The sequence below is a fragment of the Copidosoma floridanum genome, unplaced genomic scaffold (assembly GCF_036245765.1).
Source record: "Copidosoma floridanum isolate Cflo_tuat_1 unplaced genomic scaffold, Cflo_Japanese_pri ptg000027l, whole genome shotgun sequence".
NCBI classification, from domain to species: Eukaryota; Metazoa; Arthropoda; class Insecta; order Hymenoptera; family Encyrtidae; genus Copidosoma; species Copidosoma floridanum.
Window position 1 is genome coordinate 7922707 of NW_028321904.1, and position 18272 is coordinate 7940978.

The 18272-nt window shown below is 32.0% G+C and overlaps 1 protein-coding gene across 1 annotated transcript in view; it reads right to left on the reverse strand.

Annotated features, from left to right (window-relative positions):
* Window positions 1-363: 363 nt before the first annotated feature.
* LOC111642868 (pyruvate dehydrogenase E1 component subunit alpha type II, mitochondrial-like) overlaps window positions 364-18272 on the reverse strand; it is a 357445-nt gene continuing 339536 nt past the window's right edge. Inside the window, exon 6 of the mRNA XM_089595686.1 lies at window positions 364-580. Within this exon, the coding sequence (XP_089451812.1) occupies window positions 395-580 (186 nt within the window). The 3' untranslated portion in view covers window positions 364-394. The remainder of the gene's footprint in view (window positions 581-18272) is intronic.

Genomic DNA, 18272 nt, shown 5'->3' on the forward strand with positions numbered 1-18272 from the left:
TAGTGCATAAATATTGTGCGTAAGAAAATTAAAATAAATATTTTGTAGTTATTATTCAATAGCTTGTGTATGATATTTTACATACAAAAATTTCTTCACGGAAAATTATGTACAATTCTTGTGTGCACTCAACATAGTCTGCTTAAAAAAATTATGTATGACTAAATTATGAATAAACGTATGTTTAAAATTAGAAAATGAGATAAATAAGGATTTTAAATATGAAATAAATTCAACAGTTTCAGTTGTACTCGCAAAAAAATTTTGCTGATCATGTTTTAATAATTTTTAAGGCCATATCTTTATTCAAAAGAACAGTGCCAAATTTGACAGATATAGATTGTTAATAAAAAGTTAAAGAAATACAGAACAAATCATTTTTAATATGTATAAATTAAATGTTTACAGCAGATCCCAAACTAGAATGTACAAGTGGTTTGAAAGGTGTCGTATTACGTATTTCTTTCTCTAAGTTACACGCATAGATGTCTGTAGTAAGTTCGTTAAGAGGTACTTCTTTGTCAGATCTTGCAATTTTTACTGCCTCATCTACTTCCTTACGGATTTCACTTTCCATTTTCTGAAATAAAATTAAAAGGTACAGAATATTTGAACCTTCAGTTAAAAACTTTGCTCACATGTAAATAATTAAAATTGTTTTTTGGTATCAATTAAATAACAAATTGCTAAAGTCCACAAATAATGTTAATAATACAATTTTTCATCATACTCTAAAACTTAATATTAGTATCATAAGAAACACTTTTGAACAATAAAAAAACAAGGGTCTCTGTAAAAAACTTTAGATATGTCTTTTGAAAACTACACAGAACATTATATAAAGCTAAAAGGAATGATTTATACACATCTTGAAATCATTTGTTATTTTTTTCTCTCTTTACTTTGTTTACTCTTTTTAAGTTCACATGACGCCAATTATAAGAAATACTTTTTGACATGCCGTGCGCGGGACCCTCGATTATGAGCCATTTGTTGTGGCTCTAAAGACCTCAATTTACACATGTGACTCATAACTCGTGCTGAGCACTCGTGCAAGTGCGTGTGTACATCGAAATCTTTAGTGCCATATTAGATGACTCATAATCTTGTTCCCCGCTCACAATTTTTCGAAAAGTTGTATACACCACACGTGTGAGAGGTTAGGTCATTGATACACGCTTTAACCGCCTTCCTCGCGCAGTAGTATCGTAGTGTACTAACACATTATTATAAATGTCTCTTGTCGCCTTACGCAAAATATCTGCATGCTTATAATTCATAAAATAATTTTTGTTTACCAATAATAAAACTTATGATAGTATACTTTGTAAAGTGAGCTATTGAATTTTCAAGTGGCATCTTGCACTATTTTTAGGATCTGAAAAAACTTACTATTAAATTACAGTCATCATGTTACAACAATTGATCATCAGAATACTCTATCTTGCAAACTACGATTCAGAGCTACGCTGTATCAAGATTTTGTGTGTAGAAAAGGAAAATGAATTGACGCACACCACAGGGACTACAGTAGTGTAAAATTCAGTGCATATTTTCTATTAGACCACCTATGCCCACAAAAACCTCCCCCACCCTTGCCACATGGCTATTGATTCACCCTGAAACCACATTAGGATTACTTTCGGGTAAAGCTACCAAGAATAACATTGTATCTCATAGTATTCAAGAGTAAGCTTCAGCTATCTTCAAAACCTTATTACCTATGAATCCCTACTTGACAACCACAGCGTCCCGCGTGGCGGCTTTTTCTTGTTTTTTCTTACGACAGACTACTGACCCGACGTAGCCGCTCATAGCCCTCCATCCTTCATCAATGTGAAGCATGTTAGAGACTATCGTGACCACCCACCAGATTTTGTGCTTGCCCTTCTCTCGCAATCTCGCTGTGACTTGCAATGATATATTATTGGAAAAGCTCGTCAGCTTATTTGTTTTTTTAGTACTTTGTTTTACTTTAGTTGTCTCGTTTCTTTTTTTTTTTTTTTTTACTTTCTTTTACTTATTACTTTGTGGTAAACACTTAATTGCCTTTTTTTCGGTAGTATCTTGTGTGGCCCTAGTCCATCATCGTAATAATATTATTTAAAAAAATTTTAACATCAATTTCTAATTACAATAATTAAGAATTACTATACAGTATTTTTTTTTAATCTCTACAGATTTAGAATAATAACAAAATTTTTTTTAAAAATATTTTCCTTGCGTTCTCTGGAAGAAATATTAGGCAAAGCTCGGGAATATTTGCATAACTGTATGGGCGAAAGAGGGAACCATAGCTGTCAAAACCCATCTTGAACCCTGCAAATCGACAATTCTTGGACATGGCATCAGCGATAACAAAACAACTTTATAATAAATTTAGAGCAGACAAAACAAACGTCACAAAACCGCTAAAACCTAATGAAAAACCGTTCCGATTTTTCCTTCTTTAAATTTTCAGTTTAAATATTTCTTGTCTAACACATCAAAGTTTTTAGAATTTTTTAAATATTTTTCATATGATACAACTGGTGTACGAACCATTTTTTCAACTATGAAATGACAGTACGCTTCAACTAGTTTTTATTCAAAAAAAACAGTTTTTTATCGCTATATTTACATGTAAAAGAGACGCGTTAGAGTCAAAAATTGAAAAAAAAGCTTTTTTTTAAAAATTGGATGGATTTACAAAAATATATTAAGAAAAGCTCCGATTACCCCACCACTCTAATTGACTCACCTCAGTCTAGAGACAGGCCATCAAAGCAAGGAAGCAGCAATAGTAGCTACGCGTAAGACACCCCTCCGCCTGGGCTGCAAAGTACCTGCATCGCTTTCTCAGACCGTTGAGAGACTCACTGAATATAACGAGATAGAGAAAGGGAGAGAGAAAAGCAAAAGCCACTCTTTTGAGGGCACTCTTTTGAGGGCAAGAGAGTACTGCAAAATCAGAACACGAGAATTCCAGCGCCGAGGAAAAAAGAAAGAGTCCTGGTTGCCTCAGTAGCTTGTCCAGTTACAGTACTTCTTCCATCTGTAAGATCGTGCATTAACTTGTCAAGATAACAGTGTGATGTGAGAAAGTATATTGTATATGCGAATGAGTAAGAAATATAGCAAGGGTTAGGTTGAGTACAGGGACGCGAGATAAAAGAGACAAGAGAACATGGGTGAGAGAAAGAAAAGAGAAAGAAGGAGAAAGAGAGAGAGAGAAAGCGAGAGAAAGTGAAAGAGAGTGAGAGAGAGAAAGAGAGAGAGAGAAAGTTAAGGAATTCAATCACGGTATCTGGGAGAAGCTCGTAAGTGAGGATAGGTTGAGAATTTTCCAAGGGTATCGTTATTTAAACGCCAAGCCGCCATCAAGTCAGATCGCAACCACATCAACGGAGAAGATACAGCTAATGTTGTATACTGTATTACGGGCTACGGGTTAATAAATGTTAGTTCAGCGTTAAAAATTTCGAGCAATTAGATGATACCTCCAGGTCTCAAACTACAGTACGTGGTTGCGTTTTAATTTAACATAGAGTGACTTTTCGTATTAAATTTTCCTATTGTCACAATATATATGGGACTTTTTACATCAACTGAAATGTGAAAAAAAATCAGTTTTTCTGAAACTTTGCATACAAGTAGCTGGGGGTCAGAAAAAGTTAATCCCCAAGTTTAACAGACTAAGTCACATTACACTCTTGTTATGGATGGTTGCAAAATTCGATTTTCCTAAAAAAAAATGCCGAACTTGTGGATTTTATAGGCTAACATATATAAAAATAAATAAATATAGTTTCTTTTCAGTTTTTACTCCATAAATTACAATTGAGTTTAAAAACATTTTTTAAGAGTTGTTTTTACCTTTCTTTATGCGTTAAAATTTAAAAAAATGCAACTTTGCAAAGTATAACATTTTTTTCTGAAGTCTTCTTTTAGCATATGTCTTATATGTCTTATACTTTCAACACTTACAGTCTTATGTATAGTTTGTGTTGACAATATATAGCCTGTAGATGAACTGTAATCTAAGCAACTGCTAGTTGCAGCAACTTCTCTCTTGTGCATCCTCTAATAAGGTGCCACTGACTAGAACCAGTAGTAGTCAGTGACAGCTCCTACTGTGTACTATAAAATGTTCCTCAGTCGTATATAGTTACCTACTTTTTCCACACCGCCCATGAGGCAAATATATCAATTCCATAGTTATCACGAACGAGTACTCAAAATACTGAATATGGTTATTACATGATATAAATTCAAATATTTACAAAATTCAAGATATGTTGACTTTTTCTGGTTTTTATTCATTCTTTTATATATTGAGTTTTCAATTATTACGTGCAATTAGTATTATTTGATATGATCACACATATTATTAAAACTCAAGGAGTAAAAAAAAACAATAGAAACGGTGGTAGTCACTGCCAGTAGACTTACACAATTTGAAGGGAAAACAAAGTGTCAATTAATTAATTTAGTTATTCCACTCATTTTATTAAAATAAATGACTACACTTTATTTTAATCAATATAAATGTGCTTATAAATTATTTGTTTTATAATATAGGTTTTAAAAGATTAGCCTTTTTTTACAAAAACAACATAAATAGTTGTGCTAAATCAAAATAATAACTTTAATGATTTTTTTACAAAACAATAACGTGATAAAATATTAACAGAAATATTAGCACATCATGTGCCAACATTAAATAGTGTTATTAAAATTTAATTGATAACTTTCAATTGGCTAAATCTTTTTTACATTCAGGAAGTGAATTTTGTATTGTAACGTTGGAAACGTATATTTAAATCTTAGAATCCTGTTTTTCTTTTCGTTGTTAATTATTCAACGCAACGATTAAAATATATTTCATGATCGTTAAAATTCAGATTTTAAGAACTGGATGCCTCTAACTACGGTGCTCTGTAATCTATGTACAAATACAAATAGATAAGTCATTGTGAAGACAGAGGTGCACTCCTATTATCTGTCCTCGACAACGTAACTAAAAAACTGATAGTTGCCGAGCACTGAATGATTAATAAGAAACATTCTACACGAGTTCAACAACATCGAGGTCCCATGTAATTAAACAAAGCACTACACTCATACCTTTTGCACTATGAGTTGTAAAAGTAATCATCCCTCTAAAATGGCGATGCCAACAAATAGGATCAACTAAATATATGCACAAGTCACAAACAACAAAACAAGCATAAACACGATTTTTATATACTTATCCAATTTGTGCCAATGAAGTTAAAACAGTCCGATTTTTATCATTCTTATGTTTAGCAGTTTTGTTTGCCCTTATTGTTTGTACGAACTGTTTCGCCTTTATATTTACAAACTCCGGTATGAAAACGTCAAAAATTGTACTTATTTAAACTTTGTAAGAGGAAGCTAAGCGCTATCAGATAAGAAATGAAAGACGCCCCACTTCCTAACGACGGAAGCAAAGCAAGGGAGACTTAAAAAAGCCTTAATTGGAGAACTAACTATCAATGTTCCCCTGCAGAACCGCATAGCAAGGTGTTGGAAGCATAGAAAAGGCCAATTGCTAAGGCAAGAAGTCAGAGCTCTCATCTGGAGGACAAACCTGAAGACAACTCTCTCGTTTGGACGTGCAGATTGGAGGACAACCCCGATACGATTTACCCAGCAACCGTTGCCAGTGAGTGTTGGACGCTCAACCCAAAACCTCTCAGGACGTGTACTCAATTTCAAGTCTGACCCGCACGCGCTCAGCTGCCCCATTATATTCCATAGACAATTTCAACTTCAATAAAAAACTAGTTAACATCGATTCTCTTTTTATTTATTTTTTTTAATTTTTCACAACTATTCAATTCACAAAACTAGGCACAACTCCGTAATCTTACGATACAATTTGTAATATTACTCGCAATAGCGAAATAGAGCAACGAGCATCAGGACCTCACGCTTTAACTTCAACTCCAATATATGTGCGGCTAGACTTCAAGGCTATCTAACCCCAACCAATGGTAACCCAGTGGGAAACTCCAATGAACACATGTAACAGGTGCAGTGGGGAAGGAGCTCACCTCTTGACCTACAACAACTGTTATAATTTAATCATCATCTTCACGTATACATAACTGCTGAGGTGGCTTAACCCCACACGGAAAAAAAATCCAAGCAATTATAGTATAAACACTGTTAACACTGTTTCAGCGTGAGACACATTATGCATAATACGCGTGAATGCATGCAACAACACTGTAGATTTCACGAGTACAATGCATCGGATATGACTGTTCTAATATAGTATAGTCTGCGAGCTTGGACAGCATGACGCGTACAGATGTAGCGCATGGAGCTCATGCGCAAAGTTTATCGTGTATTATCATGCCGCCGATTGAGAGTGAGATCCATAGAGTATTCGTGTGTTATAACACATGATATATACCTTGTCCACTGAGAGTTGGCCATCTTACGCGCGTGCGGAACTTTTTTCGCCCGAACATGCTCAACTCGATCATAATGGCTGGGAAATAGCTAAAAAAATAATTAACAAATACAAATCGATAGATTTTTATCTGCTGTTTCCGATGGTGCTATTTGTTTATTCTCAAGACTTTTTTTTGTGGAGAAAAATGGTTCAGAAGTTCAGACCGTTACTTAAAAAATTTGCCATGATTTGATACAATAAAATTTGCAGTAATCGAGAGAGTAATGCTGAAAGATTAGCTCTAGAAATGTTGAGTGGGAGAGCAAAAAATGCGTGAATTACAAGCAAATAAAGTTGTTGGTATAAGCAAGTTGCACGTCAGCGTACGTAATGTGTAAGTATTGTAGGTACTTAAATTATACTATTATATCTCCACAAAATTCATCATGTATAAAACATTGTCAATGCATTGCAGATTTAGAGGACTTCACGAGACATATCAGCAATGAATGTAAGATAAGCAATAAAAATAAGATCCTTGCGTGTGTTTCAAATGCATGGAACTAAATTTTAAATTACCACAACCGTAAACTGGTTTTACTTGACCAATAGAATTTATAGAAAAAATAATACACTCAAGAGATTGCTTTGTACTTACTTGAAGCTAATATAATGATATAAACTTCACTAATAATTCGTATTTCATAAATTACATAATATGACAATGTCCATTCAATACCACACAGTTTATGCTCAATAATTATTCAATATTTTTGTTTGCAAAGATAAATTGTATGTCTACCTCTTACCGTATATTTTAACCTTAAATATGGTATCAACCAATCAGTCCATGCGTCCAGCACATGTTTTAAATGGTTTGTAACCAACAAACTACACCAAAAGTATATAGAGTGCTTGATAGTATATGTCAATGTCAAACTTTGTCTCAAATCATTCACACAGAATTTTATCACTCAAGACGTTTTATAAATCTGTGATACGGTAAACACAGAACTTTGCAACCAATCAAAGAGCTCCGCTAGCTCTATATCGACATTAACACAACACATCTATATATATATATATATATATATATATATATATATATATATTCTCCTATATTATAAAGTTATCTCAGTGGGGTATTCCACACAACCTTCCCACAGACCCCCATTTACCCCCCCCCACTGACCACCCACAAAATAAGGTAAAAACCCGTCATTTTCTCCCTTATTTTAATACGTCGTAGTTTTTTCTAAGACCCCCCACAGCCCCTTCACAGCCCCCCCACGCCTTTTTTCGTGACCCCCCACCACCCACCACACTGCCTTTGGAAAACCTGACAGGGATCACACCATCATTCTCGGACCTTAATGTGTATACAGACGTGTACAACTGTCTTATCGACATGATTTATTTTATCGCCATGAAGACATTTAAAGTCATAATTGATTTATAAGGAGTCGTTGCACAAAGCGTCATTATTATTATATGCATTAATGAAGTTTACTGTTATATTATATAGTTAACAGTGTAGGGCATTCTAAGCCAATAAGAACATATTTCTTTTTTTAAAATAAATCTTTTTTTCATCTATTTTTCCACACCACCCAGAAGGCAAATAGATAAACCTTATACATACAAAAAATTAATAACCATTCCATTTATACAACTAAGTATGACCAGAAACCAATTTGTATCAATTATAGTTCAATTTATTTGTAAGTATAAAGTCCTTAGTGCGCTAAGCTTTTTTTTTGTTAGCATTGATGATAAACTATGCGTAAAATTTTTATGTGTATGTATTATATTATTTTGTATATGAGTTAATAATACCAATACATACATAAATTAAAATAACATTTAGTTTATCACTAATACAAACCGGGGAGATTTCGCATTAAGATGACTCAGAATAGGAATAGAACTTCGTTTTCGTGGTTTTGATACAGCTTTATGAGTTGACTCATAAAATGAGTCATCTTAATGGATTATAAATAAGTTGAAGTTGGTACAGTAGAAATTGAACACAATATGCAATAATGGGATACATTCATTATAACTAATAAATTTTGTCTATGTATACAAGAATATTAAAATCATGTTGTTGTTATTAGATACATTATTACTTATAATCAAAAATTTCTTTCCAAACTATATTTCAATATCTAAAATGTTTTCTCTATCAAGTTTAACGAAAATTCAGATACTAAAATTTAATTAATATGTAAAAGGGCACAATTATTATTATTATTATCGAAGTATTCTGTAAAATATTTTTCATATTCATTCCATATTTTATCTCCTTCAATGTTTTCTGACATCAAAAATCAAGCAAAAATTTGTCTCAACTGGTATGAAACCATAACTGTTATTGCTTCTTTAAAAATATTATCAATTTCAGAATTATGTTCAATTAAACCCATTACAATTGCAGTATCCCCGAAATTTTTATATGTTATTTTATTATGGTTTTTAACGTCTTCGAATTATGTAGCCCCATGTAATTTATTTAAAGTAAGTTTTAAAAAAACGCTTATGATCTTTTGGAGATACTATGTTTAATCTACCTGTAGCAATATTTTTCATTACAATTTTCCTTTTTTCCCGTTTTTTAAGTTTATTGTAAAAAATGTAATGCTCGGGAATGTTGACATATTTTACTGATTTTGCAAAATCATCTATTTTATTTAATTCAAACCAAGCTGTAAGGGGTGTTTAATAATTTTTTATTACGCTTTTGATATTAGATTATTTAAATATGAGTTTTTGTTCATTGTCAAGATAAACAAATAGATTAACAACTGTATGACTTCTACCATAAATTGGATATTTTTGAAGTCTCCAAGCTGCTTCCATTGGACTCACATATCAAGCATCTACGTAAATACTAATTTTATCTAATATTTCTTTATTCAGTTTGTTTGATTTTCCTAGTTCAATGAATGCTCTGTAACTACCTTTATGTATGTAGTTATAAATATATTGTATGCTTTGTATTGATGCGCAATATTCAACGTTTAAATGACATTTATACTTCATTAACAAAAATTTATTGTTTGGAACAACCATTGAATTATCAACAATGAATTATCAATAAGTCTTATCTGTATTTAGACTTTTGTTAACATGTTTTTCAAACATATTATTTCTTCTCATATTACATTGTGGGTAACCGTTATTTTTAAATGTAGTTTGGTTTGTTTAAGTTTTTAGAATATTTTTTGTACATTTTATTTAAGAATTATCAATACATAGACTTTGATCTGTATGAGGGCCATGAAGCATGTGTTGAATCGATAATTTTGTAAGTGTTATATTATTCGAAGGAATTTCAGCCGAAATAAATTTATCAATTTGTTCAGGTGTTATGATTTTCTCATCAGAATGTGATGTTATTAATAAGTGTGCATGTGGTAAACAACGTTTTTAAATATTGTTTTAGTAAAAGATTTACGTGTTTTTTTATTTCAGACAGTAGATTAAATGTTTTAAATAATTTGATATTACTCTGACCTAAATAGGAATCACAAATTGAGGCGAAAACAAAATTTTACGTGGTGATGTAACTTTCTAACAATTACTTTACTGTACAACTCAAAAAGTTAAGTATCAATAACAATAAAATTATAAATACAAAAATTAAAAAAATACATTTCTTACAAAATACTAAGAACAATACATCATAGCTCTGTACCATGAAACAATTACATTTTTATATTATAATCGTGCAATACAAAAATAACATTTAATTTTTATCGTTTACATTATGAACTTTAATTTTTTATCATTACAAGAGCACACTATGATAGTGATTATATTTCAACAGTGATGTTTACTCCACAAAGAAACTGAATAATATTATAAGACGAAGATCAATGTGTTGAATACAGTAATACTTCCATCATTGACTTCAAAAAATTTTGATAATCGGGTTCCAAGACAAAGCTGTTAGTCGAAAATTCTTTTTTGTCAAACCTAGAAGTTAAGAAATTGATTTTGACGAACATGATTTTAATTATAAGTTTATACGTAACAAAATTTTTCTTGACAATGTTTACTTACCCTTAGTCTTAGTTAGATCTCTATATACCTCTCAAGTCTAACATCAATTGTAGCTTGATGATATAAAAATATTAACATTATAATAATGTTTATAAGAGTACCATGTAGAGTGAAAATTTTAGGCTACGGTTACATACAGCGGAAGTAGCCAGAGTCACAGCAGAAAAAGAAAAAAGTCCCCTTACCTCCATTTTAATGAAAGTACACGTTCACTCTCTGACTTTCATTACCAACCGAAAAAGTAGTGTTGAGTAGCGTTGAGATGTAATGAAAAAATTAATCACCAGAAGGCAGCATGTGTTAGTGAAGTACTGTATCATACCGCTGGCATATGTATATTCCATACGGATAGTTTCCGATAAAACCATACCTTTGTTACAGTGAGTTATATCAGAAAGTATTCGACAGAAATCTTTTGAGAACTGTCAATTTGTTTCTTAAATGTACGTATGTTTTGCATTAATAACGCAAAGTTCTGTCTACTGTCACGAGATCATTTTTTGGAACCCTAGAAGCTTTATTTCTAACTATACAATCGACTTATTGTCACTTTTTTCAGATTCGTATTCAAAAAATGCACCCAGAATATTATTTAAATCCAAAGGTAAGCAAAAAGTTTTATGAGTAATCATACTTTTCAGTAGTAGTACTGACGCAATGCCAGTCCAATTGATAGATGAAATTTTGTACTAAAGATTAGGAAATTCTTCCATTTGCCAGAATCTTTATAGTATCATACTCAGCTCTTCGTTAGTAAAGCAATATTGTGAACTAACTACCAGTCTGAGAGAATTGCGGAAAATTTAACCTAAGACTAACCAACCAAGAGCAGTTGTCGTGGCTACCAGCTCGTAAGATTGTTCCCGTCTTATATCTGATTTGACAATAAAGGCATGAATCTCCGTTCCCAGTAAGAGATGTATCTTGTCAGAATTTGTGAATTCTGTATGAGACAGATCAAGTCCAATCAAATAATGAAAGCTTTTGAAATACTTTGAGACAGGCGGCAGATAGGCAAATACTCGGTCAAAGATATAAGCCTCCACTTAGAATTCTACAGTTCAGTCAAATCTGGGTGTCATTTCGAAGTTAACCATGCTTTAGGGGTTGACAGCGGTTAATTCAACATTTCCCGTTAATGTGACATGACTGGTTTTTTTCTTAAGTTTAAGCAAGTTGCACAACAAATTGGAGATAATGGAGACTTAAGAAGCCTAATTCGCTAGAGCATAAACTATTATCCTGTCACCCGCTAGTTCAATAACGTACTCTCAAGCGGTTGCAAATAGAACTCCAATGGTTTTGAAGCGAGTACAGGGCATTCAATGAGTAATCTACTCTTCATCTGCATCTGAAGAACCACTGTAAGTATCGTTGGCATAATCATTAGAGACGACCTTAGGCTTGGGTGTAGCCTTGTTACAGAGAAGGGTATGGTGTTTTTCTCACAAACGTTGCAAAGCCATCTGGACTAGCAGTCTTCATTGAGATACGAACCGAAGAAGTTCAGGCTCAACCAAGCCTTAAGGATAACATCCTTCCATTGACTCCAGGGTTTAGTCTTAAACGAGGAACGTCTACTCAGACGATGCTCTTCCTTGCAATCAGGATAATCTTAGTCAGCCTTAAATTCTGTCTGATGCACTGAGCCTCGTGAAGTATCTTTAACTGGCTAGCATACATACACCTGGTTTTCATGTTGAGGCTTTCATACGATTTTAAGGTAACAGTTTGCGAATTAATGAAAGTCTTTAACTGATTTAAAGTAAGGGGGGGGGGGCGTTTAAACTGCCTAAGAGTTATCGCTATTCTCAATTTGTAGTATGATCGAGTCTACTGAAAGCGACTATTACATCCTGAATCCTGCTCATCAAATCTAACTAGATTCATCCGTGGTAACAACCCTGACTCGTAATGAATAGTCGGAGCAGGTTCAGGCCCAGGGGGAGTCTAGAGCCAGGTTCCACTCGTGTTACTTGTTTGGAGTGCATGAAGATACGATAGTAAGATTACTGATGGCCCCACTTATCATGCAAGTTTAAAATCATCTTTTAAATACCTGCTTTAAATTCAACGTAGCTTTTTATTATATTTTTGACAAACTATTCTACGTATGAATACGAATAAGTTGACAAGAAGCTGATTGAACTGAAATTTTAGAAAAATGCCACTTAAACAATAGCCTATTTAATACTAACTTTTTTATGCATTCATAATGATTTTATACATAGTAACCAGTCATATACATGTATTCTAATATGAATATATATGCAAAAAAATTTTGTACTACTTATATAACATATAATACACAAACGCTATCAAAAATGTAGCAAAGTAAAGTAATTATGTATATTCCGTCAGTTTATTTTAGTATCTAAATAATATATATGGTGTATGATGTAATATTTAGTCATATTTTACAAAACTGACATAATGAATACAGTTTTACTACCGTATATAAGAGTATGCCACTACGTATAGACTAACAATGAGCGGCTGGTTATCCGGGAAACGACCTGAAGACGAGATATTCTTTGGTCAGTGGCGTACTTTCTTCCAGCAAGGTCTTCGTACGCAGAGACTCCAAGGGTTATAGTCAAATTACCCGTACAGCCAGCTTTCTATCATCAATAATAATAAGGAATAACTAGAAATTTTACCACTGGCCTTTTTCAGGGCCAATGTAAGTATTTACATTCATTACTCAACTTTCAATCGGTTCTTTTAAGGGCCACCTAAGCAAGGCTGGAAACTCCGGTGACCGACGACCCTATATTACCCTTTCGACTCCAAGCATTCAAGCAGGAATCACCAATCCTCTCCAAGGTCTGCGCTGGGCGAACCTAACAGCTATGAAGGAAAAAAAAAACTTGAACCAGCGGGAGTCTCCAGCGGGCAAGCATCACGAACCAATATCTGCTAATCTCTCCACCTTAGATCATCAAAACAACTGAGTCTACAAAAAAAAGGTGCTTTAAACACCAACGTCTTCGATGTTATACCAGGAGACGTTGGGAAAGAGCACTACAACCAGCCCCAAAGCTTCGGACTTCGTAATTTTCGTCCCAATCAGTCTGGGTCTTCAACAGCAGGCCAGAAAAGATAACCTTGAGGTATCTAGGCAGTCACAATTGCTGTGAACTTTAGTCAAGAAAGAGTTTACTTAAGAAGCTCACCGGTCTTTTTAAGGGAAATTGGACGTTGAACTACCTTGCCAACAAATGTATTAGAACTTAACAAAGCTGACAGAAAATAGCCTTTAGGCGTCACAAAAGTCGCAAGAGGATGAATTGCAAGGAAAACTTCAAATGTATCTAATGAATACAATTTTAAGCGTCAAGAAACTGACGCAGAAAGTTTATCGAGATTGGAACAGCAGCCTCAAAATAGATAAATAAAGAATCCATTACGTGAGAGATCAGCTTTTTATTTTACCCTCACAGTAATCTTATAAATCTTTGAAGATCTAAATTCAGGTTTTTAAATAAGAAGAAAATGTATTTGTATTTTTGTGGCAATAAAAAATGTAGAGATTAAGCTCCAGAACTTTGTTGCTCTGGGAATAAAGTTGTGAGATAAGAGAAAAAAAATTTTTTTAAATATATATTTTTGGGAGTTTGAACTCTTAACATCTTTAAAAAATAGCCCTTTTCGTAAATTACACGGGAGAAACTGCAAATCAACCGCTCCTTATGGCCAACGATTATTTTATGGCATAAGGAACGCACGGTATTTTTCAGCATGATTATATTTTTTTCAATTTTTACAGCTTATTATTTGACCAAATAAACTTACATGTCAACACACTACGGTGTCCCAGTTAGTAAGTCTCGGGCGAAGCCGAGACGGGGGGCCGCTAGTGATATATATATATATAACATAACCTAATGTGTGATCTCTGTGCCACAAAATACGAGCCAAGAGGAGAGAGAAGGACCGAAGACGCTCAAAGGATTTGATTGTGTGCGAGGTATGATTACGTAAGTAGTGTAATGTAATGTATTATTGTTAACGTAAGATTATTACATAGGTTTATAAAACATACTGATAAAATAAAATATATATAATATGTATAGTGCATAAAGTTTGAAGTATGACACAAGCACAGGAATATAATACAATTAAGAAGATACTAGATGTAAAACTAAATATAACTATAGAATGTTTTGAGAGTAAGATCATTTAAAGAATCTAAGGATATTCACAACCGGCAATGTTCATTTATAGCTATTTAAATTATAACAAAAGATGTTTGAGAAATTATTTGTTACTGTAGATTAGGACATTTTCCGTGTACTATGTATAAGCAAGAGTGACTCATAAGATATTTTTCGTAATTCTACGTTTGTTAGTTAGTAATATTTAAAACCAAACGTAATAAAATTAATAGAACTTAGGAAGATTTCATCTACAGAATCAAACTATAACTTAGGTGACAATCTATTTTTTGTATTTCACTCGCTCTTTTCCTGAATCATCAGAAATGAAAGTAATAAGGCTTTGAAAGTATTAATTTATGATTGCTGAAAAGTGGTTTGGCCCAGTTTATTCATGAATAGTGAGGATTGAACAGCAAATGAGCATCTCATAGTCCCTGTTTTGAACGAAGGAGTCAGAAGATAGTGAGAGTAGGGAGGGTGGTTGCATCGATTACTTATTTTTTGAAACCTTTAACTATTGGCCGTTTTTCACATGCAAAGGGAGGGGCGTGTTCACCTATGTAGGTTAATAGCATAGCGCAGGACAGTATGGTAATAGGCATCAGAGAGAGCGAGAGAGAGAAAGCTGAGCATAGGGATCAAAGTTCTAGAAACCTTAAAGTAAAAGGCGAAATAGGAAACAGCTTGAAGAGAGAGAGAGAGAGAGAGAAAGACGGATTTGTGATTTATAGTTTCCGATTGATCATTTTTCTTGACCCTAACTTTTACGAACCCATTTAACATTTATTGCGTTTTTTATACACAATTACAAATTTTCAGGAACAAATACATTTTTTTTTTTTTAATTAAATGATAACTTAAGACCATTAAAAGACATGTTTAAAAAATATTTTAAATATGAAGTACTTAACTAATTTGATAATATGTCCATAAATTAGTGAAAAAATTTAACTTAAGCAGTCTTAAATATTTAAAATTTTAAATACCTTCAAGTAAAAAAAATGTAATTATTGTAAGCGAACTAAATAAGCTATGTCTCATCCTGTATGTAACTAAGTAGAAAAAACCCTGTTATCCTCTTATTTTTCTTGCCTAACATCAGAATGAATAGTTACATAAAAGACTTACCCATGTCAAAATGATCAGTGCACTATTACAGGTAATGGGTAACCCACAAGATTTAGTCGTTACCAAAAGTAAAAGGTTAGGAAATTAAACAAATTACAGTCAATTACGCTCACCATTCATTCCAGTTAAAAGTAAATAATAACAATGCTGTTATAACTATTACACAATTTTAGAAAAAAAACTAAACAAATAAATAGAACATATGTTTTTTACTTCCATTATGCATTATTTCTCATATTGTCGATCCAAAAAAAAAAATTATAACTATACTTGTATTAATATATATATCATATTATAAAATACATTATTTAATAAATGGCAAACGTTTACGGATTAAAAATCCGAAATCATGATTTCCTTTGTTTATATTCCATAGAACAGCTTTGCGTATTAGTGACTCATTCTGGAAAACAGAAATTTGTTTTACAAGATACAATTTCTGACTTGCAAAATTATGACATCAATTTTAAAATGTCAAGTTTTTTATATGGTCGGGGGGTTTTACGTGCAAAAACTTTTCAAAAATTTTTTCGAACTAATTGATTGTATTACAACTATTCTTTTAACTAAATAACTAAATGTTACTTTTTTTAATTATTTTGATTAATACAAACATTACAAATTGTTCTTGTATTAGTAGGCCGTCAAGAAGAAATCGATCTTACGAGTTCAAATAAGTATAATGCAAAATATTACGTATGGTGATCGAACGATATATGGTAGCTTTATTGTACACTTGCATTCAACCTTGAAAATCAATAACTCTACATAATTATGTATGAATCATAAGGAAGGTGTAAATAATGTATCTTAAAGGTGTGAGTTAGGTAAACTATATATAAAATGAATTGTTTGATAGTCTCCACATGAACTCTTTAATGTTTGTATATTGTAATTAATTATTGTAACTTAAAAGAGAACTTTTGGGTAGGGTTATAAAAACAATATTGCTACCTATAACGGAAAACAAATGTTAAAAATATTTCACAGTAAAAATTACACTTTCTTTGAATATAATTTAAATGAAAAAAAATATTTATCACAACGGTAGTTATCCACCAAAATGTTAATTTTAAAGAAATAAATGGCAACTTCTGCACATATTGAAGTTTAAAGTAATATTCCACTTGAAAGTTAAAAAGTTATGTCATGAGTATACAATACAGCTAATACATCTACCACATATGATTTGATTGACAGTTGTGGTATAATCAATGTGTTTAAGAAGTTAAAGTTTTTCAAAAGTTTTATTACTCTTCATAACTTTGCAAGTCAGAAATCGTATCTTTTCAAACTGTTTCCAGTTTTTCAGTATTAATCACTAGAAAATGTAGAAAAAGGATATCACGATTTTGCATTTTAGGTCAGTAAACGATTTGCGGTTCATTCAACAATGCATTTTATATTATGGTACGTATCAATACAAGTATAATTATAATTGTTTTCGGAAGTTAACATGACAAAAAATGCATAATTAAAGGAAAAAATGAGAATTTTTTTTGTAATTGAGTACTAATAATAACGTTGTTATTAGTTATTACTAACTAAAATGAATGGTGCAAATGATTTATTGTAAGATGTCAAACTTGCCTAACGTTTTACTTTTGTAAAAAGGTAAATTTTATTGAAATATCATATGTTCTTAAAGAATACCATTTTCCTATATTTATTTAAAATAAGTTAAGTTATCAAATACTGTTTATATACAAAGTACTGAATACAGATGAAGGCTGTACGAGGTAGCTGCAGCGTACTATTATTCGCTTCTTGCAGTAATCTAATTTAGTTAAGAATAAATAGCTGTACAAAGGTGAGTATCAAGAAATTTTCCATAAGGCTTGTAATTAGATTGCCTGACACAGTTGTAAAGTACAGCTACATTTATGATCATAGCTATAAATATAGTCAATGGCATATTTTAATGGATAATTGATAAAAAGTTATGGTTCCGTAAAGCTGTGTTCTCGAAAGTACGTACCAAAATTTTTTTCCATGCAGGTAGTAATATTTTAAATTGCTGCACACACCTAATAATCCTACTGAAAAAATGAATTTATACAAAAATAATTTAGATAAATAATTTAAAATTGTGTCAAACAGAAACCATCTTTTTTCTAAAAAATGCATAAATTTAGGGATTTATATTCTATGATACTTTATTCCAATGGATAACTGTGTAGCATTTAAAGTGCTTTCTTCTTCAAGCTCATAATAAAAATTAAATCACTTTACTTTTATCATTATGTTTCGATGGATTAGAGTGTAACGAAACTTATTCAAACACTCTGATGTGTCATTATTTAACATTTTTATTATTAATCTCTTTTCATAATTAAACCAAGTCTAAATATTCCAAATGATATTTATTAAGCAACAACGTCATTTTGCGTAATTTATATGATCAATCATTACTTACTGATTACAAAAATCATCGAAGCGATGTGCAAGTTAGTTGTATTTCCATTCAAGATTTCTTTAGTATACAACCAAAATTATTAATTATTTACGACTAA